Below are 27530 nucleotides of genomic sequence, written 5' to 3'. Positions count from 1 at the left end.
TTTTTGTCTTTGTTACTTCTTTTACCTGCAGGATTTCTTGTGGGTTTCTGGGAGCTTTCTTTGTTTACCTGAACCGTCAAGTTGTCCTGTTCATGAGAAGACCTAACATTCTCACACGATTCCTAACAAAACAGTAAGAGGGAAAAAGGCACCAAATGACAACAGTAATTTGCTGTAATCACAATCTTTAAAATCTGTGTACAAACAAAATACTTGCAATATGTGACATATTTTCTCTCTCAGCCGGCTGATTTTCCCCGCTATTGTGACATTAGTGATTACGACACTGACATTCCCTCCAGGCTTTGGGCAGTTCATGGCTGGAGAGGTCAGATTTGGTTAACAATTAACAGTACAATTTTTTTCATTGTTATAACTAAAAAAAATAGGATCATGCTATAATGCAGTGGTTCTCAACAAGAGGGCCTCAGACAAACGTCCCAGATAAAAATCAAGATATTTCATATTTTAATTCACCCCCTCAACAACTGTTTTTTTGTCTTTGAAGAACATCTCAGTTACATTTGTAACCTTTTCCACATGAGCTGGTAACAGAGCCTGCCCACAAGGCTGTGTATAGGCACAGATGCTTGCTGAGTGCAGATTGGACTTGGGTCAACCCTGAAGGGCTCGGGATCCTGGGGTTGAATCCATATCCAAACTGTAGAACCTGATGAATGTGTGCGGAGAAGACAAGACCAGCCTGCCGCAGCACAAAGTCCTATAAAGATGTACCCCTTGCAAGAGTTTAGGAAGACGCTACACTCCTGGTGGAGTGGGCCCTGACCCCTATAGGCAAAGCCATTTTGTGAAAGAAAGCCTGAAAAGGGAACGTCTGAGGAGCCACAGAAGGTACTTTTTGGAATGTAGACCGGTCTGGGGTGCAATATAACTCTTACATCACCTGGTACAAAGTCTAAGCAGGAGGAGGCTACTGAAAGGGCCTGAAGGTCTCCTGCTCTCTTGAGTGATGTTAAAGATAACAGAGGCACTCTGAGAGTCAGTAGGGAGGATTCACATTTGATCAGGTATCCTATAAATTTTGAGTAAAATATATTTAAAAAATCCTTATTCTTAATCCTTATCCAGTAAATCTGGAACAATTGGGAAAATCATGGAAATTCATTGGTTAAAATGAGTGGGAACCCTAAAGAACTTTCAGCCCTTAAAACTTCTGGAATCTTGAAATTGAATCCACAGAAACTAGGAGTGTCCACCAATTTTTTTAAAAGTTTTAAAAACAAAACGTTGCCATTATAGCAGATATTGTTGTGGAGAATGGTGGGCCTTGGAGTCACAAAGGTTGAGAACCACTGCGCTAATGTTTATGGTCTTTCATTCAGATAGTCTTGGAATAGTGTCATAGTTTGGACGTATTTTTGAAATATGTTATTTGATTTGGTTGTAAATGTGGTTTAAATTTGATGGTATTATTCCACAGCTGATGCCCAGGGAGTGTATTAACTCTCTGTTTGATAACTTCACCTGGACTAAAATATGGGGTTCTACTCTCCCGCCTGCTCTCGGTCGCTCTGCTGTGTGGTTTCACCCTGACGTCAACATCTTTGTCATTCTTATTCTCTTCTTTATCATGAAGGTTGGTCCTTTTCAATCTTTTGTTCACATTGTCCTCCATCAATCATCTGTTATTTATCTTCACTGTTTTAAGGTCCTTCTGTTGTCTTTGTTGAGTTTTTTCACGTATCTTTGTCTAAAGTGCCACAGCCACTCAACAAGCTTTAATTAAAGTAATGGTTGTACTTTCTTTAACAGCACGTGCACTCTCTGTATACTTACAGTGTTTTTCACTTTTAAACACTAGAAAAGTACCATGCACTGACATTGGCTTTAGTTATCATATCAGAAGCCAGTAGATGGCTTCAACAAAACCTGCTTTTATTCAGGACAGTCATTATCTCCCTCCATCTGTCATGTTAGAAGCTACTGAAGCAATAATCTTTCTCTTGAGTTAGGCTCGTACAGGTTGTGCTTGTGCTGAAAGAGATTTTAGGCAATCGTGTGAAAACATTATTATTCATCTCACAGTTCTGGATGTCTGCAGTTTCCACCACGATGCCCATCCCGTCTGGAGCTTTCATGCCTGTCTTTGTATTGGGTAGGTCTTAGGTATTATTCATTTATTGGTGACTGCCATTTTATGGATTCATTATGATTTATTTAAGGATCACTTTAACTTACTGCATTGAAGTTTTTTTTTTAACAACATCAGGCAAAGGAGCTGCTGCAGAAAAATAGACTTTTGGTTAACTTATGTACATTTACATATATATGAATGTTGATTATCAAATAATCACTTATTAAAAAACATATGAAATACAATCCTTTTACACTCAGACTTTTGGATCACACTGTAAATATGTAAATTCACTCTACACATAGAACTCAGCCAACCACATTTAGTTTTTATTTGATCAATAATACACTGGGCTCATATATTCTCCGACGTTTCTCTTACAGGTGCTGCATTTGGTCGTTTAGTGGGTGAGATTATGGCAACTCTCTTTCCTCACGGTATCCTGTTTGATGGAATACTGTACCGCATCATCCCTGGAGGGTACGCTGTCATTGGTCAGTCATCCTTTCCTCCTCTTCCGATGCACCACTATTTCCTAATGTTTGCTCATACTTTGTTGATGATGTCAGTCCTGTTCCTGTCCCATCTTCTCATAATCTCTGATATTCCACTGCATGTGTCCATACTCTCTCTGTCATTGTCACTCCTGTCATGACCCTGTCTTATAGCACTCCATCTTTCTATCCTGTTACTCTATCGGTCTATTCTTTTCTCCTACCGTGAAGGTGCAGCGGCGCTGACGGGAGCCGTCACTCACACCGTTTCCACAGCTGTGATCTGCTTCGAGCTGACCGGTCAGATCTCTCACATCCTTCCCATGATGGTCGCCGTCATACTGGCCAACATGGTTGCGCAAGGTCTGCAACCGTCACTGTACGACTCCATCATCCAGGTCAAGAAGCTGCCCTATCTCCCTGAACTGGGCTTTGGCCATATAAGGTGTGCAGACATTGCAAACGTCACCGCTGTGGCTCGCTTGGAGTGAAACACCAGCTTGGCTCACAACACAGCCAGGTTCCCTCACCTTCGCATGCTGACAGCACCTCAGAGTCCTTGTGATTCATTAGCAGTGGGAGCAATTAGTAAATACACTTGTCAACGAGGGGCAGCAACATGAAGCCTTGGCACCTTTCCAGCTAACACTGAGCCGCTCAACACTCATTAGATTTGGGCTATTCATACCTCTTTATCAAGGACACGCTCTCCGTCTTAATATACATTTTTGTGGGCTGGAGCAGTGGTTCTGCTCAGGACCCAGAGTTTACATTGCACATCAAGTAGTGACCCAACACAACGCAAAAACAATTTATGGTACAAAGAAAAGCAAACAAAAATGAAATTTAAGTCAAATGCTGGACTAATCAAGACTAATAACATTATTATGAAGTTATGACGTGCGTAGGCAATGTGCTCATTTATTTATATATATATATAGCCTATATATATATATATATATATATATATTGACACACACACACATACACAGTATCGACTAATAGCTAATTAAATCTTTAATATTTGCCATTATGGCACAGATATATTGTGCAATCCGTATTAGTAATATGATTAAAACTTAATACACCTATTTATTTTGCTATTATAACTACACAGTATGGCTAATTGCATTTTATTGTTTGGATTAAGGATAGTTTTTCTTGTTGTCAGAACAGACCTGTGATCCAACAGAGAACCGCCGGTCTAGAGTAATTGAACTTTTTAAACCATGTCACCCTGTGGTCTTACCATTCTGTTTCCCTGCAGCCAGTATAATATCTTTGTGGAGGACATCATGGTGAGGAAAGTGAAGTTTTTATGTTCCCAGTCTACATACAGAGAAGTACTGCATTTGTTGGAATCGACTTCTCTAAAAACCTTCCCGCTGGTTGACTCAAAGGGTAATGTCACGCAGGCCGTCGAGGCGATTTCCTGACTCTAATTAAACCTCTCATTATGGCATTTTTCTAGCTGCATGCAGTATACCTAGGTGAGCGATGTATTTTTATTTTGTTCAACTCAAAGAATCTAAAGCTCAGTTTAGAAACCTAGCAAGCTGTCAACCTCGTATTTTTACTAGCAACATGAATTTGCTGCTTTGTAGAATTTCAAATAAGTCACATCTTATACAAGATCTATCTCAACAGTATGTTTGGAACAGAGCCCTAGTGTCTGGCATCATTTTAATGCTCATTTGTAACTGGATTCTGAACTCACTTCACCTTCAACAGAATCTATGATTCTATTGGGCAGCATTGAGAGGTCTGAGCTTCTCGCCCTCTGTGATTGGTGGCTGTCAGCAGATAGGCGGATCTTAATGCAAGGACAAAGCTCGCAAGGTCAGGTGCCTTGTGCCAAAATCAGCTGGGAATCATTTGCCTTTGTTGATGAGGAAGAAGAGGAGAATGAAGATGATAAGGTATCTGCAAAGAGAGGATCCTACCTATCCTTCCATCTATAATGAAAATAGAATAAGAAGAGGAAAGATTTGTTTCCCTGACATTTTGCTTTTGTATTCCTTTTCAAGCTGACAATTTGTACTTACTGTTCTATGTGAATGTTTAGACAATGCCAGTTCAAGAGGAAAGAAATGGCCCTCTGCCTCCACCCAAACCTTCAGAACCATCCACCAATCACACGTCTCCTGGTGAGAAACATAACCAATCCTCTTTAAATCTTTAATAAACCTCAGGCCAACACTTCTATTGAACAAGCATCTTGAGGCGATATAAGTGATACTCATCCTCTAATCCGCCCTCTGACTTTTTCGTTTTTTCCTTCTCTCTCCTCCACTTCTTGCCTAGATAAGGGTCCTTCCCAGTCTTTCGGGAGTATTTTACGTAACTTCTTTTCGTCCTCTTCAGAAAGACACACAGAAGGTCAGCCACAGGTACATTGTTTGTGCTTAAAGGTCCCTTATGAAAACCTGCATGTGTGTGTGTTTCATCAAGTGAATGCACTAAATGAATTATTGTCAGCATGTATGAAATTTTAATGAAAGGTTGATAAAATGAGAAGAGCAAATATTAATGCAGACAATTAGCAATATATTCATCAGTGTTCCCCTTCAGGGACTACCGCTGCGTGAAATCGCAGTGGGAACGCCCTCAGCGTGACGCGTCTGAAGCATGAATGAAATCAGTCAATGGAGAGAATGAGCGTACGGCGAGTGACGTCATCGACCAGGAAGCTATAAATATCCCCTGAGTACACAACACGCCAGCTTTAGTTACTTCAGCAGCTCTGTGTGTGTCTGAATCTGTCGATTGTGTTTGTCTGTTTTGTCAGGAGTTTTCACTATGTATATAAAAAAACCAATATGAGCGAGCAGTATAAGAAGTGTGTTCCCCCCTGTACTCGGCACATCACGGGTGGGGATTCACACGAGCTAAGTGTGGCTTGTTTGGGAGTGCAGCAATGCCCAGTCGGCTCTCGAGGGAGTCGATTGTCAGCATTGCGAGCGTTTTCCCTTGAGAACTCTGCGCTCGCGGCGATCGCTCTTCGAGGAGAGTGATTTGCTGCGAGCTCCCCGAGGCTCGGGTCCCGCTTCTGTTGAGGCAGAGCGGCGGCGCTTGTCTTGGGGCTCGCAGATGGATCTCGCTGGCGACGTTGAGACGGGCTCCGCCCTATCTCAGCTATCTCCGACGAGATCTAGTGCCTCTCACCCGGCTCTGGAAGCACGCGCTGCGGCGGTTACTTCTGCCCGGGTGGAGGCACATGATGATGTTGAATCGAGATTTTCCAGTTCTGAGGAGCTGGATGTCGAAAGTTTATTATCAGAGAAAACTAGTTTATCACATTATACTGCAAATGAAGAAGGTTTGATGGATGTATTATCTCGGGCTGTTGAAAAGCTAAAAAATAATAATAATAAAATAACAGTATCGAGTGGCCAGCTGATAGACAGGTTTCTAGAATTAAAAGCAATCTAGATGATAGATTTCTGTCTGCACGACCTCAACCTTCTAGCCGGTGCTTACCGTTCTTCCCAGATCTTCATGCTGAGTTTTCAAAGACCTGGGTTAGACCGGTTTCAAGCAGAATTTACACAAATCAGTCCAATGCTTATGGTAACATTGTTGGTGCTAAATCTGCTGGTTATGTGACGATACTGTAGGCGGAGGAGACGCTTGCGAGCTATCTCTCTCCTGCTTCATCGTCTTCACTTAAAGCACCGGCTCTTCCACCAAAAAATAAATAAATAAATAAATATATATACCTCTGTGCTGGTGGGGAAGGCTTACTCGGTGGCTCGGCAGGCGGCTGCATGTTTGCATACGATGACTTTTATGCAGGCTTTTCAGGCCAACCTGCTCAAAGGAAATCTGAGGGGGGTCCCCGCCGAGAGAGACTTGCGTTCACCTCCCTTAAGGGTGCCCTGTCTCTCCCGGCGCCCTCAGGGGCCCGTCCTACTAACCCTGCCGAAACAGGGCGTAGAAGGGTCTGGCGAGTGCTTTCCCGAGGGACGCTCGCCGCCTCTAAGGAGGGTTCTAGTGTGTTCAGACCAGTCGTTCCCTGCCGGTGCGCCGTTACAGGGCACTGTGTCTGTCACGCAGAATGTTCAACCAGAGCAAAGTCTTTCGTCGAGTTCGTCTTCAAAAAGAGCACAGCAGAAGCGGAGTGTCACGTCTCGTGCCCCCCTGCAGAGAAACTGGAGGGACGAGGCGGGGTGCTCTCCGGCGCGGCCTTCTCGGGGCAGGACTGATCTGAGGACAGTCATTGTCGCCAGAAAGGCCGCGTCGAAAAAGTCCTGACGGGCTGAACGTCAGGACTCTGAGGGTGGTCCCCATCGGGAAAAACTTGAGTTCACCGCACAAAAACACGGTGCCCTGTCTTTCTCGATGCCCTCAGGGGTCTGTTCTACTAACCCTGCCTATACAGGGCGTAGAGAGACTCGGCGAGCGATTTCCCGAGGGACGCTCGCCCCCTCCAAGGAGGGTTGTGGAGTGCTCAGACCAGCTGTTTCCTGCCAGTATGTTACAGGGCGCTGTGTCTGTCACTCGGGATGTTCATCCGGAGGCCAGCCTCGAGAGGCTGGTTCCCTTAGTAGAGTTCCTGGCGGAATGGGTCCCCCACCCAGCAGGGAGTTAGGATACTACTTCATCGAAAAAAAAAAAAAAAAATCCTGACGTGCTGAACGTCAGGGTTCTGAGGGTGGTCCCTATCGTGAAAGACCTGAGTTCACTGCACAAGAACACGGTGCCCTGTCTTTTCCGATGCCCTCAGTGGTCTGCTCTACTAACCCTGCCTTCACAGGGCGTAGAGAGACTCGGCGAGCGATTTCCCGAGGGACGCTCGCCCCCTCCGAGGAGGGTTGTGGAGTGCCCAGACCAGCTGTTCCCTGCCAGTACGTTACAGGGCGCTGTGTCTGTCACTGGGGATGTTCAAATCAGATCCGAGGACTGGTTTGTCATGATAGATCTAAAGAACGTTTACTTCCATGTATCTATCCTCCCTCAACACAGGAAGTTCCTGAGGTTCGCTTTCGGGGGCGAAGCGTACCAATATCGGGTTCTTCCGTTCGGCCTAGCACTGTCACCCCGAACATTCACGAAGTGTACGGATGCTGCTATAGCCCCGCTGAGGTTATAGGGCATCCGCTTTCTGTACTATATAGACGATTGCTTGATTCTAGCTCAATCGGAACAACAGGCGGTTCGGCACCGAGATGTCGTTCTTGCTCATATCAAGTGACTGGGGCTGAGGCTCAACGCCAAAAAGAGTGTTCTTTCTCCATTACAGAGAACCACTTTTCTAGGTGTAGTGTGGGATTCAACGACGATGCAGGCACGATTGTCACCTGCTCGTATTGCTTTGATTCTCGCTGCAGTAGATCAGGTCAAGCTAGGCCAGTCATCCACTGTAAAACAGTTCCAGAGACTGCTAGGTCTCATGGCAGCTGCGTCCAACGTGATACCTCTTGGCCTCTTGCACATGAGACTGTTACAGTGGTGGCTCAGGACCAAGGGATTCTCCCCGAGGGGAAATCCGCTTCGCATGATCGTGAGTTTGCGACGGTGTCATCACGCCCTGATCATGTGGAAAGATCCTTGGTTTCTGTCCCAAGGCCCTGTGTTAGGAGCTCCTTGTCGTCGCGTTATGCTAATGACAGATGCCTCTCTCACGAGTGGGCTCAGGGTCTGTGGGAGGACCATCATCGTCTGTGGCACTTAAACTGCCTAGAGATGTTGGCGGTGTTTCAGGCTCTGAAACACTTCCTCCCAGACCTAAGGGGCCACCATGTTCTTGTCCAGACAGACAACACATCGGTGGTTTCTTATATCAACCATCAGGGGGGTTTGCGTTCTCGCCCGCTTTACAAACTGGCACGTCAGATCCTTCTATGGTCCCAGGGGAAAATTCTTTCTCTGAGAGCTTTTATCTCCCGGGGTATTTAAATCAGGGGGCAGACATCCTGTTAAGACAGGGGCCGAGGCCCGGGGAATGGAGTCTTCACCCCGAGGTGGTGGAACTCCTATGGAAACATTTCGGTCTTGCCGAGGTAGACCTATTTGCTTCTCGAGAAACATCACACTGCCCGCTGTGGTTCTCTCTCAGCCATCCAGCCCCGCTGGGGTTGGATGCGATGGTACATCCGCGGCCGAGGTCACGCTTGTACGCTTTTCCCCCGATCGCTCTGCTCCCAGGAGTTCTGGAGAGGGTTCGCCGGGACGGGCTCAGTCTCCTGCTAATAGCCCCGTTCTGGTCGGCCCAGGTATGGTTTGCGGACCTAGTGTCTCTCCTCAACGGCTCTCCCCTAGAGATACCGATCAGGAGAGATCTGCTCTCTCAGGCGAGTGGGTCGATCTTTCACCCCCGTCTAGAGCTATGGAGGCTGTGGGCTTGGCCTCTGAGGGGGCCCAGCTCATAGATTCTGGTCTCTCGGCTGAGGTCGTTGAGACCATCCTCCGATCCAGAGCTCCCTCCACGAGGAAGTTATATGCCGCGAGGTGGAAACTTTTCACCTCTTGGTGTGGAGAGCGCCAGCAGGACCCAGTTAACTGCCCGGTTGGTACAGTCCTGGATTTCCTGCAGGACCGTCTCTCCACAGGGTTATCCCACTCCACACTGAAGGTGTATGTGGCGGCCTTAGCTGCTTACCACAACCCTTCAAGTGGAGGTTCCCTCGGGAAACACCCGCTTATGTCTCGCTTCCTTCGTGTCACCTTGAGGCTGAGGCCTGCAGTTCGCACAAGGGTACCAGCTTGGGATCTGGCCGTCATCTTAGAAGGTCTCTCCCTTGCTCCTTTCGAGCCCATCGAGGAAGTTTCGGAAAAGTTTCTTACTCTAAAGACTATCCTTCTTCTCGCTTTCTCATCTCTAAAAAGAATTGGAGATATTCAAGCACTTTCGGTGGCTCCCTCGTGCCTGGAATTTGCTCCTGGTTGGTTAAGGCCTTTCTCTTTCCGAGACCAGGTTATGTTCCTAAGGTTCCAACTGTTTCAGTTAGACCTATAGTTCTGCAGGTTTTCTGTCCTCCGCCTTTTCTGACGTCAGACCAGGAGAAAATTAATTTGCTGTGCCCAGTTTGGGTTTTGATGCTTACGTCCACAGAGCTGCCCTGTGGAGGAGATCGGAACAAATGTTCGTCTGTTTGGGTCACCTAAGAAAGGATGTCCTGCATCTAGAAAAAGGATGAGCAAGTGGGTGGTCGAGGCCATCCCACTTGCTTATGGTTCGGCCCATTAGCATTCACTTTGGCTGTAAGGGCTCATTCCACCCGGAGTATGGCTGCTTCTACAGCTCTTCTTTCAGGAGCTTCTCTTCAGGACGTTTGTGATGCAGCAGGCTGGTCCTCACCGCACACTTTCGTTAGATTTTATTCCCTCGATCTTAGCTCCACTCCCGGGGCTCAGGTTCTCTCGTCGGTTTGTGTCTCCTAATGACACACGACGGGGATTTGGTCGTATGGGGATGTGGGTATTGCGTTCCCACTGCGATTTCACGCAGCGGTAGTCCCTGAAGGGGAACGTCCCGGGTTACGTATGTAACCCTAGTTCCCCGAAGGGACGGACGCTGCGTGTCCTGCCATACTCTCGGCATCCCCTTGGGTCGCTGCTTCAGTAACTTTTAAGCTGGCGTGTTGTGTACTCAGGGGATATTTATAGCTTCCTGGTCAATGACGTCACTCGCCGTACGCTCATTCTCTCCATTGACTGATTTCATTCATGCTTCAGACGCGTCACGCTGAGGGCGTTCCCACTGCGATTTCACGCAGCGTCCGTCCCTTCGGGGAACTAGGGTTACATACGTAACCCGGGACGTTTTTCAAGGACATGTGCAGTTAGCGGGAAGTGAGCGGTCTTTCATAGAATGTGTCAATATGCAAATGCTCATTCTAAAATATTAATGAGTTTGAATACTTGGAACAAAAGCACCATGTCATCTTATTATTGAATTATCTTGCATTTTTTTCAACCCAGGAGCCTAATCCTCCACCTTTAACTGACACAATGACACCAGAACAGGTATTACCAATTCCACAATACAATAAAAAATTAACTTCCAAATAGGGATTTAAGCATGAAGAAAATTTTAATTCATTTATGATCTGCATATTGTTGGATGTTTTAATTCTTGTAGTTTATAAATGCAGATGAGTTGCTAAAATACAATAAGGCATAGTGGAGTTGAAAACTGGTTCTGACTGGTTCACATAGATCAAAGCCTGGGAAGAAACAGAGATGGACAAACCTCTGGATATCGATCAGATCAGAATAGATCCCTCCCCCTTCCAGCTGGTGGAGAGAACGTCACTTCATAAGGTGAGAGACATCCCAAGTCAAGTTACTTTTACACATAATATACCGCTTTATACAATAGTATAGTGTAGAGAATGTTTTAATAGCTTCACAATAATAAACAGGAAAATAACAGTGTTAGTGTTGCAATATTCATCAATTATGACCATACAGAAGACAATAGTTTAATTATTCACCTCAAGTCAGTTCAGAGTTGATTCAGACCAGTTCAATAACTGTCGATGTTGCAAAGTTCATCAATTATGAAACAAGTTCAATTTAGCTATAAGCAGCTCTACATAGTGACAAATTCATGATATATCTGAACCATGTTGGTTGTATGGCCGATATTAGATTTTTAAAAGTTATGGGTAACAGCTGATATTGGACATATCATTTTGAATGCTTTTTTCCTCCAATTTTACATTTACATCATCTAACTCTCAAAGTTAATCTTTAAAAACACTGATAATTTGATAACAAAATCTCAAAATTAATATAAATTTTCATACTGTACATTAATTTTAGCTTTTAACATGTTTTAATATTTTATTTTAAAATTATTTTGACAAAATGTTATATATGTGTGATATATATATGTATGTCACGAGGGTGGTTCAGGGAAGACGGAGGCAGAAGATAAAATGCAAAAACATACTTTAATACTCAGACAGGTAAACAGGCAGACGGATGTAACAGCGTGTAAACACAAACAATACCGGACACAGAACTGAATACAAGCATGAACTAAATACACAGAGATGATTACAACAAACGACAGGCAGCTGTGAGGAATGTGATGGGTGTCCATGGAAACAGATTGGTGTATAGGAAAACTCAGACTGGGGAACACCTGTGGCAAAACAAAACAAACTGAAAGTCAAACAGAAGCCTATCTGGGGAGCGGAGGAGGTTCAGGTGGTGGACAAGACGAAGACGAAGTGCAGAAGAGAGGCTGGAGTGGCAGGATGGTGAGGGGAAGACGACGATTCCCTGACGGCACAGATGTAGATGGCCTGGTGACGCAGACCCAGAGCCGTCCAGTACCGACAGCCCACAGCAGAGTAGACGGCGGGAAGAGACCAGGTGGAGAAGAGGCTGACGGTAGCTGGGGGATGACCGACGGAGACTCGGCGGCAGGATTCATCTGCGCAGATGGAGAGCCGGTGGACTCCAACGACGATGCTGGTCTTGGAGACCCAGGCGACATCTCGGCGACAAGTGCTGGAGATGGAGCCAGAGTGCCCGAGAGCAGCGGCGGAGGTGGAGTGAGGGAGGACAGAGGTGACGCCGAAGGGAAGGAGGAGCCCGCTGAAGCCAAAGGGGTGGAGGGATGGAGCGTAGCGGACGGACCGTAAGTCCGCGGTGAAGGCAGGGTGACGACTGACCAAGGGGGAGCCGGCAGGACGAGGGAACCCGCTGCAGCCGATGGTTCGAGGGTCTCTGGAGGAGGCGTAGGTGGGAGGAGCCAAGACGGAGCCTGCAGGTCGACAGGCAGAGATGGAGTGCAGAGGACTGAGGCTGGAGACGAAGCCACGAGATCCTCATACCAGAGTGCTGCGGATGGTGAGCTGACCTGCGTCTCGACGTCCGGGAGCCTCCCCAGAGACGATGTAGGGCAGCGAACAACAAGCAATGGCAGTGCTGGAGGACTGGCTTAGCCTTGAGGTGAGATGGTGGGACTTGACAGGTTGATGATAGGGCGGATGCAGTCACTGGACAGGTCTGAAGACAACGATGATGTGGATGACGGGTGGGACAGGGTGGGAAACGGTTGTTCCTCAGAAGAATCTTTCAGCCAATTCTCATGATGCGTGGATTGGGTTCCCTCGTCGGCAGATGTCGTGGGCTCACACCCCTGGTCTGACTCCCGTCGTGGCGGGTGGTAGCTCTCCGTCTGCGAGGGGCACACACACGAGTTCTCCGTGGTCGAGGGTGGTAATCCGGGCTCTGGGTCTGGCTGTGTACTGGATCGGGGCTCGACGCTCTCTGGGAGGTCAATGTGTTGATGGAAATTAGCCCCGATCCAGAACAGGGTTTTCAGAGTTTCGTCTTCGAAGGGGCTGGTGACTGCTAGAACGGAAAAGTCTCTTGTGAGAGTCAAAAAGTTTTTGCTCTTCTGAGCAAGTTGTATGAAATCCAAATTATCCATTTTGGGGTCCGGTATTCTGTCACGAGGGTGGTTCAGGGAAGACGGAGGCAGAAGATAAAATCCAAAAACATACTTTAATACTCAGACAGGTAAACAGGCAGACGGGTGTAAGAGCATGTAAACACAAACAGTACCGGACACAGAACTGAATACAAGCAGGAACTAAATACAGAGAGATGATTACAACAAACGACAGGCAGCTGTGAGGAATGTGATGGGTGTCCATGGAAACAGATTGGTGGCAGGAAACTCAGACTGGGGAACACACGTGGCAAAACAAAACAAATTGAAAGTCAAACAGAAGCCTAATGGTGACAAAATATATATATTTGTATGTGTGTGTGTGTGTATATATATATATATATATATATATACATACATACATACAAACATATATATTAAATTAATGCAATGATTTAATATTTTTAAATAATTATCGGCTTATCTGTATTAGCAAGAATATTAATGCCAGCGCATTCCTATTTTTTTGCGTAAATCAGGGATTCCCCAACTTTTTTTAAAACCCTCTGAGATTTTACATTTTGATAATTCAACAGCACTTTCACGTGTTCATGATTCTCTGTTGTCCATTAATGGCCACAAGGCATTTTATTTTAATTCATTTTTTTAATTTAAAAATTATTTATGACTTTATTCATCTTTAGCTTTTTATCAACTCACTTTTTTTGATGATGATGATGATGATTATATAAAATTATCCAGACTCCGAAGATGATTCTGGATTTTGAAGGTCAATAAAAACATTACTGTTTTTCACCAGACTCATACCCTGTTCTCTTTGCTGGGCCTCAGTCATGCCTATGTAACCAATACTGGAAAACTGGTGGGAGTTGTAGCGCTGAAAGAGGTAGTAGCTTATCCATCTGTTGTCTGCTAGTTAATTGTCTTTTGCTGAATTTGCTTATTTTACTGTTGCTTAATTCAGAACCGCATGCTAACTACTATTTTTGTCATAGAAAGAGTAGTTTGCTAGTATGCTGTTCCGAATTCAGAATGTTTAACCATCCTTTCTTCTTCTTCATCAGCTCCAAAAAGCCATCGAGGGCTCAACGCGCAGTGGCGTGCGCTTGCGCCCCCCTCTGGCCAGTTTTCGTGACACCATTCGAAAAGCTGCAAAGCCCCCTCAGGCCTCTTCCCCTCCATCCTCGCCCGTCTCCACCACAGCTCCTTCCTCGCCTCTGTCCGCACCCGTGGTCCCTCACGCCCATTCCCCTGGCCCAGCGGCCCCATTGAAGGAAGGGAAGGAGGAGATGGAGGTGTGGATTGAGGGCGTGAAACGGGAGGTGATTGTGGGGAACAGCAGTAGCACAACCACAGTAAGCAGCAGCAGGAGCAGGAGCAGCAGTAGCGGGACAGGAAGTAGTGACAGTGAGGCAGGAAGTGGTGATAGCAGCCCAACCCTGCCGCCCTCCTCCTCTCCACCCCCCATCCCTCTCTCCACCCTGCAGCCCGTCCCCGAAAACAAAGAGGGTGAAGAAAACGAGGACGAGGAGCCCCTTTAGAAACAAGAAAAGTTAGTTTTTCTTGTATTTGCGGTGTGATCCGTGTATTTTGTCCACTTTTATTTTTACATAACTATTTCATGTTTTTGATTCATTGCTCGTTTAGAAGGTTTTAAAGCATCTGTTCCTTTGCCCCACTCAATTTGTTTTCATCCTCTCTCTTTTCCATTTCCTCTTCCCCTTTCTCTTCTTTATTCTCTTTTTGTAAATAATTTTATTTTCCTCTTTTCTTCCTCTTTAGAGGAAAAATAAAAAAAATAAGAGAATAATATTTTTCTTCTTCCTCTAAATTTTCTGCACATTTCCCCCTCCTTTTCTTCTTCTTTGTCCGCTTGATCTTTCTCTTCTCTCTCCGAAAATTTCAGTAAATTTTCTGCCTTTTTAATCCACTTTTTTTCTACTTACACCTCCCCTGTTTATTTCTGTTTCCTCTATACATGTCTGTAAATAAATGTTTTCTCTTCCACTTGCTCCTCCTCCTTTTCTCTATTCTAAAAAATCCTGTTAAAAAATTGTAAACTGCCCTAGTAGAATATATATCATGTATCAAGAGACTTGTTATTGAGATTATGGTCAAATTTTCAAAGTCTTTTCAGTGGGAATCTGAAAACAAAAATGGGAAATGGGGAAAAAAATGGTTTTATATCTAGCTGAAACATTAACATTGTCCTTGTTGGCATAAATTATGCTGATAATGCTAAATCAGGTTTACATGCGGCAGTCCGTGACATTCTTCAGACCTCATAAAAGCACTTAAAGTCTTCATGCACCTGGACATTTTCATATGCAACCCTTTATTAAAGGGCCTGGACCCTTTTTATATTACCAAATGAGCAAAAATTTACAAAAAATCCAAGACATTGCAAACAAGGAACATTTTCACTGCATTATACTTCTGTAGTTTTCAAAAATATCTGAAACAAAATGTGGCCTGCAGGGGGCACATTGTGAACCTTTTCAAAATCTGAACCTACTTTTCACCTGAAACATATTCTCCTCGTGCCCTTTTCGAGTTACACATTTTAAGCGATTAAAATTCAGGGTGTGCACACTGTCGTCTCTTAATGAAACCCTTCATGTCCTGCTGTCATCTTTCAATCTTTTCTCTCAAAACTCTCTCTCAGGTGTCTCTCATGTCTTTAAACCAATGGACTCTGCTATTTATGTACAATCACTGTTGGATCATGTGATCTACTGTCCTCGATTAAATGTTTCAGGTAAATTAATGTGATTTTTGTGTCTGTTTAGTCAGTGAGCAATCACTTTATTTCCCTCAATTTTTGCTTGTTTGTTTTTGTCTTATTTATTAATTTATTTATGCATCTCTTTCCCTCTTGACATTATGAGAAACTGACAGAAAATGTATTATAAAGTCATTTTGAAAGGTTAATGATGTTGTTTTGTCTCGTTGTTTCAAATTTGTAGTTTACCTAAGGAAGGACATTTATATATCTAAAAACCTTCAATCTTGGTATCTTCTAGGAATAAATAATTCAACAGTGACAAATTTTAAATAAGAAAAAACTTTCATGGCATATACATTTTAAGATTACTGTCAGCGATGTGGAATAATAAATGTCTCATCCCCCGGATGATTGGACGATTCCTTCACAGGGCTTAACACTAAGGATTTTTCTAGTGGCCCGGTCGGGCCAGTGGTTAATTGTTTTTGTTTTTGTTTTTTTTGTGGCCCCACAACAACAAAAAAGTAATAAATAAATAAAATAATTACTAGCCTAACTATATATTTCAAATATTGTTATAGGCAAGTAAACTGTAAGTAATAAAATAACAAATTACAAATAATCAAATTATGAGCAATAGAACAAACATATAAATAAAATAAGCACTGCTTTTCACGTTTTTCAGGTAAGTCTAACAGTAATTTTCAGGTATAGAAAGTATAAAAAAGTCAAGAGCAGTGAGTGATTTTTTTGTCTTTGTCCTCTATTGATTAATTAACATTAAAACGAAGACAGCAGCAGGTTTATTAAGCTGCTGCCACTTTAAGAGCTACACGGATCCAATATACTGTTACACATGCATTTTCTTTCTCAACTGTTTATGTTTGCTTAAGATATAACAGACTATGTTTACTAGGATACTCGCAAACTCGACATATTTATTTATGAATATTATTCATGAATATGTCCATTCAAGCGCATGAAAGGGCCATCGGGCAGTCCTTATTGTCGAGCCCTGCTTCATAAGTGGCTTTATCACACACACTTGACTTCTATATCCTTGTGCCCTTTAAAAGGAGCCATTTACCACCCTTTGGGTGGCTGCATTTTTCTTTTGGATTTTGTGATCATTTCTAATTATCTTTTGTGCTCCTCCACCATGGCTACGGCACATTCCATTCCATGCACACATTTTACTCTACATTACTGACCTTACTGACGGTTACATTAACAACTGTTTTGTCTTATTTGCATTTTTGTTAATAAACCTTGAGTTCATTTTGCCAAATTTGTGTGTCCCTTATTTGTTGCGACCTTTTGAGCCACAGGCTGTAAAAAAATGGGGGCTCGTCCGGGACGAACAAGACACTGGGTCGTCACAGTGAGAGAATATTCTAATATATTTCTATTTCTCGTTACTGATCATTTCTAAAGCCGTTAACAAATGAGACAGTGCTTCACAATAGGGATTTTATTTACAGCACATTAAAATGCACATGATTTGAATGAGGTTACATGATGACATCGAATGGAGTTGAAGAAACTGCAAGATCGTTACCTAACTAGCTTTGTTTTTTTTATTTCTGAATTCAGAAATCCCATTCTGATTTCACCACATTTCTTTGTCATTTTGCACTAAATGCATCATATTTCACAGAGTATGACAGAATTATGACCTTGTGACATCTTTGCTGTCAGCTATTAATGTTGCCATCCTTTGGACATTTCACAAAGAGCTCTTACATCGAAGATGCTAAAAGTGTATTTTCCAAAGAATGTGATTTTGTTTGTTGAACACAAAAGATTATTCACTTCTTTCTAATTTTGTCTGGTTTTGCATTTCGATCCAAATACAGCAATTGAAAATGACTCTCCTTCAGCAGATACTAGTCCTACGATGTTCGAAATATCACAAAGAATGACAACTTGCAGGCCTTGTTAGTATAGAAAAATAAATTTTGCCTCAGCATTGCATAACGGCATTAATCAAAACTCTCAAAATCATCAAAGAATATCTAAATTAGTGTTAATGTTGCCACATCCAAAACACTTTTTTTCCCTCTTTTGGAACGTATACAAGTATCGACAAAGATTTGAGATGTGCACACTAGTAGTCGAGGGCACTTCTTTCTGCAGCGGGTATTTCAATTACAGCTGATTAAATAATTAGAGGAAAGCCTGCAAGCACAAACCAGAAAAGCACCTTCTTTTCAACACTTTCCACAGTCATACGGTCTGTCGTGACAAAAACATACTCTGACCAAACATGTCAATTAGCCCATTACCACATGATTTTACTGAGGTAATGAGTTTATCTCATTGTATTATGTCAGCTACAGGATTCGAAAGCGACAACTTAACATGGAAAATATACATGAAGCAAATAGTTCATCGAAACTTGAAATGGATGGATCCATGAGTTGTCTTCAGGATTCCCACTTTGGTTTCCTGTAGTCTCAGACTCAACAGATTAAAAGTATCCAAAGTTTCCTCATCTTTTTGCATGAGAAGATTGATGGAACTTCCCGGAATGATGATGATGACTCTTCAGTTTTCTTTTTGTTGTTCAGTGCAAATCAATATTGAGCAGCTCAGCCAGGCAGTACACAAACAGATAAACACAGACATCGATGAAAAAATGAAGTAGAACTGAAAAAAACTTTAGGACAGAACTGGGCTGTCGCTAAAGAAGATGGGCAATACATTCGTCTATGTCCATAGTAGTGCATAAGTCTTAGTAACAATACAGTTAGGATGTTGAAAAGGGCAGCACTGTTTCCATTTGGGCAGTATTGTGCTTGGTTACATTAAGAACGAAAATTGTGTGTGTGTGTGTGTGTGTGTGTGTGTGTGTGTGTGTGTGTGTGTGTGTGTGTGTGTGTGTGTGTGTGTGTGTGTGTGTGTGTGTGTGTGTGTGTGTGTGTGTGTGTGTGTGTGTGTGTGTGTGTGTGTGTGTGTGTGTGTGTGTGTGTGTGTGTGTGCGTGTGTGTGTGTGCGTGTGTGTTGGAGGTACATATAGGGGACACTTCACGCAAACAGTAAATTCGTAACAGGTTTTTTTTTTCCAGAATATACCTTTAAAGACACACTCATACATTCGTACTTACATACATACAGTACATACATGTTATATATACAAATACATATTGTTTCAGTGGTTTTTAGTTTTATTACAAAAATCAATATATATATTATTACTATGTTGATACTGTTGATTCAGTCACTTAAATACTCAAAAAACGCATGCACTTTCTTTTGGTTGTTTTGATTTCTCAGTATTGCACTCTTTGTTTTCATTCGCAAGCGGCCTTGGACTTCAGCACTCCCGCAATAAAACAGCAGGAGCACATATAACGCATCATCCCGGCTTCGACGCTCTCCGACGTTTGGGCTCTATATGCGCCCGCCGTTCCGAGAGAGCACACTTTCAGCGTTTATAGCGAATAAATCTGTTCCTGATGTAACAGTTTTTACGAGTACACATCTGGGGTAAAAGGGCATATACAATAGCTTAATTGGTTTGATAATTTCACAGACAGTTTCGTTTTTTTATGTTCCTCGTTCCGTCCTTTCAGCTGGCCCTCAATTTCAGTTGGTCGCCACAACAACTACAGCCCCATCCTCCATCTCTTCTTCCTTCTCCTCCAGCGATTGGACGACGCAGGATGTGACCTCGTAGGTCATGTGCTCAGCCAATGGCTGTGCTGGTGCTCTTCCTGGGCTCATGACCCCAGCTGGGGAGGAGTCCTCTCTCTGTGTCAGGACGGAAATTACGGATGTTGGCTCGGGTTCAAGGGTAAGTGTTATATCATCCTCCTTGAGAGAGAGAGATTTTTTTTTATGATGTTAACATAAAGTGGTGAATGATGTAGAAATTAAATATCCTACCTTGGCTTCCTCCTCCTCTTGCTGCTCCGGGATGCATTCAGTCTCCATGACAGATTCCTCGCCGTACATTTCCCCCATGCCCATATCAGCCGTGGACAAGCCCATGTGTCCCATCAACTCCACCTGATGGGGCTCCACCTGAGCCGCCGCCCAGAGGTCAGCTAGTCTCGGGTGAGTGGGCAGGCCCAAACTGTGAATAGTGCTGTTGGGCGTGGCTTGTAAGGAGTGTGAGGCGCTGTGGAGTCGATGTTCCAATGACTTCAAGAGAAAGCACGAGAAAAAGAATTGAGAATGTTGAGAATGTACAGTATGAAGTGGTAATTGGTAAAACACTTCGATTTGACAAAGTACAAAAGTGCTACTACAATCCCAAGGAACGTTGCAAATGATGAAAATTATTTTTTTTGTGTGTAAAACTACTGATTAAAATTGGTTATTTACTTATTATTTATTATAAAAACAACATATTCTAAGTTTATTTACTGATGAGTTTAGGAACTTTTTAATGTTTTTGAAAGAAGTCTTTTTTGCTCGCCAAGGCTGCATTTCTTTGATCAAACACAAAGTAAAACAGTAATTTAGAAATATAATTACAGTTTAAAATAGCTGTTGACTATTTACAGTATTAAAAACAGTATTTAAAGATATTTTATCAAATTTTTGAAATTTGTCTTCAGTCAAACAGTCTTCAGTCAGTATCTCATGATACTTCAGAAATTATTATAAAATGCTAATTTTATGTTGTAGACATTTTTTTTATCATTATCAATGTTGAAAACAGTAATGCTGCTTAATATTTCAGGATTTAAAAGATTAATTATTTAAAAGATCAGCATTTATTTAAAATACAATATGTATGTAATAATGTAAATATTTGAATGTCATCTTTGGTTGTCATCCTCGATGAATAAAAAAAATCTTTAAAAAAATAAATCTTGCTGACCCCAAACTTTTGAGCAGTAGTATTCTGCAAATTTCAAGCTAACTAAAGAAGCTAAATGACAAATGTTTAATTTTACTATTTACAACTTATTGCAACAGTTTTAATGAGATTAGTTGTCATATTTACATATAATGACATTATAAAGCGAATCTGTAGTATTTCTTATCCGGAACTGAATAGTGTTTTGAATGTGTATCGTTTTCCTACAGTAAGATGCTCCAGATTCATCTCATGCAAGACATGACAGTTGCACTCCATCACCCTTTTAAGTCATGGTCAGTGCTGTTCTCCAAACAACGAGACCACCGACAGCTCCATCCCGTAGACCAGGGATTTTTCAATCCTGGTTCTGGGGACCCAACGCTCTGCATGTTTTGTATGTCTCTCTAATCTGACACACTCAGTTCAGTACATGGAGCACTTTCCTAATTAGCTGATCTGAATCAGGTGTGTTTAATAAAGGAGACATTTAAAATGTACTGAACAGTGGGTCCCCAGGAGCATGATTTAAAAGTCTTTGACAACACCCGGCTACAAAAGATCAAGTTGTAGTACTCCACAGAACTCTGTAGTGTTTCTCTGAGCATGTTAACATGACAGCGTGTGCTTTCTGACCTGTTGATACTGCATGAGCTGCTGCTGCTGGTACTGCTGATACTGTTGGAACTGCTGTAGGTTGTTCTGTTGCAACGTCAACTGCTGCTGCGTCAGATAGTGGGTGGAGCCGTCAAAACCCTCACCCGAAGCCCCGCCCCCCATGATATAAGAGCCGGCAGCGGGAGAGGCCATGCCTGACGGCTCGTTGCTGATTGGCTCCCACGCATCAGATGAGGAGAGACAGTAAAGGCCTTGGGAGACGTAAGTGTGAGGCCACACGTCTGCAGAGGAATGATGCAACGGCTGGTCTGAAGGACAGAAGTGAAAATTAAGGAGAGACAGACGAAAGGTCGTGAGGTGAAGTGGAGAATTCAAATGCAGATGGAATCAAAGTGGTTTCTCAGAGAATTTCTTTTTATGTTCTAATCCTGGGATTCCGAAACTTTTTTGAATAAGTACACTATGTCACCTTAAAATAACGGGCTACACTTTATTTTAAGTTGTCTGTGTTACAGTGTAATTATACATATAAGTACTGAGTAATATTAATTATCTACATGTACTTACTATAAGGGTTATGTTTAGCATGAGGGTTTGGTTTAGGGTTCGTTGCATGTAATTATGAATAATTTATAGTTATTACTATAGTAACTACGTGTAACAAAAACACTGTAAAATAAAGTGTTACCAGATTATACAGGATAGATATCGCATGGCAGGAAAACGCTCTCAGCCAATTAGTTTCTAATACCATTTCAAAAACTATAACAATCATGATTTTTCATCGTTACAATACTCCGCTACATTAAATTCCTCATTATTTTGACATAATCAGGTTGAAGAGATCCTTTTTGTTTGGTGTTACACTGCAACCTGGCTTCTTATAGCTCTGACAGCTGAACCTCAGGAAAGCCGCTGCTCCGCGATTCTCCCCCATTGCCTTTGGGCCTGCAGCTATCAGGCATCTCTGACACATTTCCACACACTAAATAGAGTGGTGGCAATGCGCTCTAGACCTGTCAAATGGACTCCAAGGCACATCAGTCAAGGCTAGGTAAACAATATAAATAAAAACTGCAGAAATATCTAAGAGCTAACATCAGTGAAACAAAGAGGTTTGGTTATATGTCTCCTGTCAAAAAATCCAAACAGTTCTTACTGCAAGAGCGGTTGAATATTCACAAGGTTTTAAACGGCCAGTGAAATAATCGTGCAAGCATGAGCTTAAGAAGTGTGTGCTTGTAATATCTCAGCCGTAGCTTAAACGATTGTTCTATTCATCTGTAGTCAAGCAGAGTAAGCAAAATGACAAATCGTTGATGTAGCATAACAGAAAACATAGTGCCTTATTAAAACAATGTCTGCATTCTGTTCCGGCACAAGGTAGTAATTCTGAATGAAAGTTGTTTGTGACCCTCACCTCTGCTAGTGATGCTCTCCTGGTTAACCTCACTGAGGTGAGCCACGCTGCCCTGGTTGGAGTCCACACAGAAACTGTCTCCATCCATAGAGGTCCAGGCTAAGAGTGTGGCCTCAGAGATGGCAAACTGCTGCAAAATGCCTGCAAAAAGTTTTATATTTTAAAGATGAAATATACTGGATAAACATTTTAAATATTTACATATTCATAGCAGTTTTGTGGGGCGGCACAGTGGCTCACTGTGTCTCCTCACAGCAGTAAGGTCCCTGGCTCGAGTCCCAGCTGAGCCAGAAGTCCTTTCTGTGTGGAGTTTGTATGTTCTCTCTGTGTCTGCGTGGTTTCATTATCTTGTGCCGTTTTACTTGACGTGCTGTCTCTGTTTTACCTTAGTTCTAGTTTACTGTTGGTCTCTATGGTTGCTGATTAGTTTTCACCTGTTCCTTGTTTCCATTAATGATCCTCTCTGTGTATATGAGCCCTTAGTTTACTCGGTTCCGGGTCTTTTGTTAATATTTATGGTTCTGTGATATTATTATATGTTCTCTTTGGTGTTTTTTTTAAGGTTCAACTTGATCGTTCATTCAGTGTTACTCGTCGGATTTAATATACATGGCCACCATGACAATATCATAGTTTCCACAATTTTGGCAGAACAACTGTTTTCAATATTGATAATAATAAGTTTTATTTTTAGCACCAAATCAACACATTAGAATGATTTCTAAAGGATCATGTGACACTGAAGACTAATAAGAGTAAAGAGTAATGATGCTGAAAATTCAGCTTGTTAAAATATATTAAAATAAAAAAGCTATTTTAAATTGTAATGATATTTCACAATATTACAGTTTTTACTGTGTTTCTGATCAAATCAAGAGCCTTGGTGGGCAGACGAGACTTCTTTTAAAGACATTTCAAATCTTAAATGTTTCAAAAGACATTATTCGATTTTCTGAAACTTCTTGTTAAAAAATATACAATATTACAATTTAATATAAAATATTGCACAGATTTTAGTCCCTATAAACTATTTATTTACATCAAATACATCTTTAAAGTGCCCATGATGTTGTGCTAATAATACAAAGACAAATGGAAGTAATTTACTGCAAAAAGAAGCAAAACTGCATGAGATTGAATACTAGCACTGTACATTTGTAACATATTTGGGTAACACTTTAGTTTAGGGTCCAATTCTCACTATTTACTAGTTGCTTATTAGAATGCATATTAGGCTATTGACTATTTATTAGTACTTATGAAGCCCATATTAATGCCTTATTCTGCATGACCATATCCATATTCTACATCCCTAATACAAAATACATAAACTTAACAACTCCCTTACTAACTATTGAAGGGGTGATAGAATGCAAATTGTCTCGGTTACGTATGTAACCCTCGTTCCCTGAGTAGGGAACGGAGACGTTACGTCGGATGACGACGAATGGGGTTTCGCTTAGAACACCTATCGACTTCGAGTAATACAAAACGAGCCAATGGCAAAGAAATGCCGTGGGTCTGCGGAATTTGCATAGCGTATCTCCGCCTTACCTCGTGGGTATAAAAGGAGGACGCCGGCAACATGCAGATATGTTTCTTCGCTGAGGAGCCAAGACTGAGCTCAGGCGATCCCCGCGGTACAGAGGAAAGTGACAGGAAGACGTAACGTCTCCGTTCCCTACTCAGGGAACGAGGGTTACATACGTAACCGAGACGTTCCCTTTCATTGTCACTCCGAGTTACGTCGGATGCAGCGAATGGGGTTACCAGTCTAATCACGCCACCTTCTCGGCTGTCTTCCAGTGCCCTGCGTAAATCTGAGATCCTTGTCGTGAGATTGGCACGGACGAAGGACTCCTATCTAGCACAGGAATACCAAGGTACACTGGGGAGCATATCCCATAGTTTAGAGAAAATATGCAATTATTGCCAACCCAGAGGGGGGGACTTAGAAAATACACATATGACCCAAAGGGATGCATATGGAGAACACTGGGGTGTCCAGCCGCAGGTGGAATATTTCAACCCCAGGGGTGGCAAGGTGGCTTGCCAAGGGAAAGACACATGCTCAGAGAGGCTTACAGTGGAAATACACATGTGGGGGTCGCTCAGAGGAGGGACCATGCACACGGGAGGCACCTAGCCGACGTGCTGGCAATAGACACTGGCGCCGGCGTCAGGAGTGCTGGAGGAACTCAGGGCTTTCGGAGAAGCTCACCTGAGGAAATATCGCACGTATCCAGTCCATGGAGTGGAATGGCGAGCAAGCGAAGACACCTGAGCGGATCCAGTACTAGCTGGTTGAAGCGAGTACATGAGAGGACACTGGCTCCACTCGGAGATTGTAGAATCTGGCGAATGTGTTAGGTGTCGCCCAGCCTGCTGCTCTTCAGATGTCTGTTAGCGAGGCGCCATGCGCTAGAGCCCAAGAAGACGCCACACTCCGGGTGGAGTGGGCAGTCACACCAAGGGGGCACGGTCGACCTTGCTGCTGGTATGCCAAGGCAATGGCGTCCACTATCCAGTGAGACAACCTTTGCTTGGAAAGAGCCTTTCCCTTCAGCTTCCCACCATAACAGACAAAGAGCTGGTCTGAGGTCCTGAAACACTGCGTCCTGTCTACATAGGTGCGGAGAGCGCGTACTGGACAGAGCAGTGCAAGGCTGGGTCTGCCTCCTCCAGGGGCAGCGCTTGCAGGTTCACCACCTGGTCCCGAAGGGAGTGGTAGGAACCTTGGGCACGTATCCAGGCCGGGGTCTCAGGATCACGTGAGAGTAAGCCGGCCCGAACTCCAGGCACGCTTCGTCAACGGAGAATGCGTGCAGGTCCCCTACCCTCTTGATGGAGGCCAGTGCAACCAGGAGCGCTGTCTTAATAGACAGAAATTTAAGCTCGACTGATTGCAGTGGCTCAAATGGAGCACTCTTCAGGGCAGTTAGAACCACTGAGAGGTCCCAAGTGGGAACGAGAGGAGGGCGAGGCGGATTTAGTCTCCTCGCTCCTCTCAGGAACCTGACAACCAGGTCGTGCTTCCCCACCGACTTACCTTCGATGAGGTCATGGTGTGCGGTAATAGCGCAACGTAGACCTTCAGGGTGGAGGGAGACAGCCTTCGCTCCAGCCCCTGTTGAAGGAAGGAAAGCACAACGCTGATCGAGCATCTCCGGGGGTCTTCTCGGTGAGAAGAGCACCAGCTGACGAAGAGGTTCCACTTCAACGCATAGACGTGTCACGTGGACATCGCCCTAGCGGAAGTGATGGTAGCCACCACCGCTGGTGGTAGGGTACTCAAACCTGCCTCGTCCCATCGAGGAGCCACACGTGGAGGTTCCAGAGATCGGGACGAGGGTGCCATAGGGTGCCCCGTCCCTGAGGAAGAAGGTTCTTCCTCAGAGGGATCGGCCAGGGAGGTGCTGTCGCGAGGAGTACTAGTTCGGAGAACCAGGTCCCGGCGGGCCATTACGGCGCGACCAGAATGACCTGCTCCTCGTCCTCCCTGACCTTGCGCAAGGTCTGCGCAAGAAGGCTCACTGGGGGAAACGCATACTTGCGGCCCTGCGGCCAGCTGTGCGCCAGAGCATCCGTGCCGAGCGTGCCCTCGGTCAGGGAATAAAACTGGGCGCAATGGGTCGAGTCTTGGGAGGCAAACAGATCTATCTGTGCGTCCCCGAACTGGTCCCAAATCAGCTGGACCGACTGGGGATGGAGTCGCCTTTCTCCAGGGAGTGGCTGAAGCCGTGAGAGCTCGTCGGCTGCACAGTTCAGGGCTCCGGGGATATAAATGGCATGAAGCGACCTCAGATGCTTCTGACTCCATATGAGGAGGTGGCAAGCGAGTTGCGACATACGGCGGGAGCGTAGACCACCTTGATGGTTGATGTACGCTACAGTGGCGGTATTGTCTGAGCGGACTAGTACGTGTTGGTTCTTGAGCACGGCCCGGAAGCGGCGCAAAGCAAGACGTACGGCCAGCAACTCGAGGCAATTGACATGCCAGAGGCGACGGGGTCCTGTCCAGGAGCCCACGGCAGCACGTCCATTGCACATGGCACCCCAGCCCGTGGAGGAGGCATCTGTCGTTACAACAACATGCCGCGAAGCTCGTTCCAGGGGCACTCCGGCCCGTAGAAAACTGAGGTTTGACCACGGCGTGAAGGTCTGACGGCAGGTCGGAGTAACTGTTACTCGGAGGGTGCCGTGTTGCCATGCCCACCTCGGGACTCGGTCGCGAAGCCAAAGCTGAAGCGGTCTCATATGTAGCAATCCGAGCGGCCTTGCCGCGGCTGCAGAAGCCATATGCCCCAGGAGCCTCTGAAAAAGTTTCAGTGGAACCGCACTCTTGCCCTCGAACTGTCTCAGGCAAGTCAGCAGTGACTGCGCGCGCTCGCTCGTTAGCTGCGCGGACATGGCGACCGAGTCGATATCCATACCGAGAAAAGAGATCCTCTGCACGGGGCAAAGTTTGCTCTTCTCCCAGTTGACCCGAAGGCCCAGACGAGCTAGGTGCCGAAGCACTAGGTCCCTGTGTTTGCAAAACTGAACTCGAGAGTGAGCTATGATCAGCCAGTCGTCGGTATAACTCAGGATGCGAACCCCGTGTTCCCGAAGGGGAACAAGGGCAGCCTCAACGACCTTCGTGAAGATGCGAGGAGACAGGGCTAGCCCGAAAGGGAAAACCGCGTACTGGATGCCTGCCCCTCGAAAGAAAACCGAGGAGAATGGAGACATGAAAGTAGGCGTCCTTCAGGTCGATCGCTGCAAACCAATCCTTGGGCCGTATGCTTTCGAAAACACGTTTGAGCATCTTGAACGGCATCCTGTGAAGGGAGCAGTTCAGCACGCGCAAGTCCAGGATTGGCCGTAACCCACCGGTTTTCTTGGGGACAATGAAGTAGGGGCTGTAGAAGCCGGACCTCATCTCGGCTGGAGGGACAGTCTCGATTGCACCCTTCACCAGCAGGGTGGCAATCTCTGCTCTCATGAAGGGGGC

At 44.4% G+C, this 27530-nt stretch overlaps 2 protein-coding genes across 6 annotated transcripts in view; one reads left to right on the top strand and one right to left on the bottom strand.

Annotated features, from left to right (window-relative positions):
• clcn1a (chloride channel, voltage-sensitive 1a) overlaps window positions 1-15895 on the top strand; it is a 28695-nt gene extending 12800 nt beyond the window's left edge. The window contains exons 10-23 of the mRNA XM_077195257.1: window positions 32-133; window positions 244-328; window positions 1442-1597; window positions 2047-2116; window positions 2479-2589; window positions 2821-3034; window positions 3857-3990; window positions 4321-4508; window positions 4655-4736; window positions 4894-4979; window positions 10513-10557; window positions 10750-10854; window positions 13764-13850; window positions 14029-15895. Of these exons, the coding sequence (XP_077051372.1) occupies window positions 32-133; window positions 244-328; window positions 1442-1597; window positions 2047-2116; window positions 2479-2589; window positions 2821-3034; window positions 3857-3990; window positions 4321-4508; window positions 4655-4736; window positions 4894-4979; window positions 10513-10557; window positions 10750-10854; window positions 13764-13850; window positions 14029-14505 (1942 nt within the window). The 3' untranslated portion in view covers window positions 14506-15895. The remainder of the gene's footprint in view (window positions 1-31; window positions 134-243; window positions 329-1441; window positions 1598-2046; window positions 2117-2478; window positions 2590-2820; window positions 3035-3856; window positions 3991-4320; window positions 4509-4654; window positions 4737-4893; window positions 4980-10512; window positions 10558-10749; window positions 10855-13763; window positions 13851-14028) is intronic.
• A 1250-nt stretch (window positions 15896-17145) lies between these two features.
• fam131ba (family with sequence similarity 131 member Ba) overlaps window positions 17146-27530 on the bottom strand; it is a 34830-nt gene continuing 24445 nt past the window's right edge. For all 5 annotated transcript variants that reach the window (XM_077195268.1, XM_077195264.1, XM_077195267.1 and 2 more), the window contains 4 exons: window positions 22538-22678; window positions 21136-21425; window positions 19578-19835; window positions 17146-19505 (listed from right to left, as the gene is read on the bottom strand). In XM_077195268.1, the coding sequence (XP_077051383.1) occupies window positions 19278-19505; window positions 19578-19835; window positions 21136-21425; window positions 22538-22678 (917 nt within the window). In that variant the 3' untranslated portion in view covers window positions 17146-19277. The remainder of the gene's footprint in view (window positions 19506-19577; window positions 19836-21135; window positions 21426-22537; window positions 22679-27530) is intronic.

The sequence above is a fragment of the Siphateles boraxobius genome, unplaced genomic scaffold, assembly GCF_051911475.1.
Source record: "Siphateles boraxobius isolate OS27281-9 unplaced genomic scaffold, OSU_SipBor_1 33, whole genome shotgun sequence".
Classification (NCBI taxonomy): domain Eukaryota; kingdom Metazoa; phylum Chordata; class Actinopteri; order Cypriniformes; family Leuciscidae; genus Siphateles; species Siphateles boraxobius.
The sequence above is the reverse complement of the archived record's forward strand: the minus strand, read 5'-3'. Positions and strand labels throughout refer to the sequence as shown.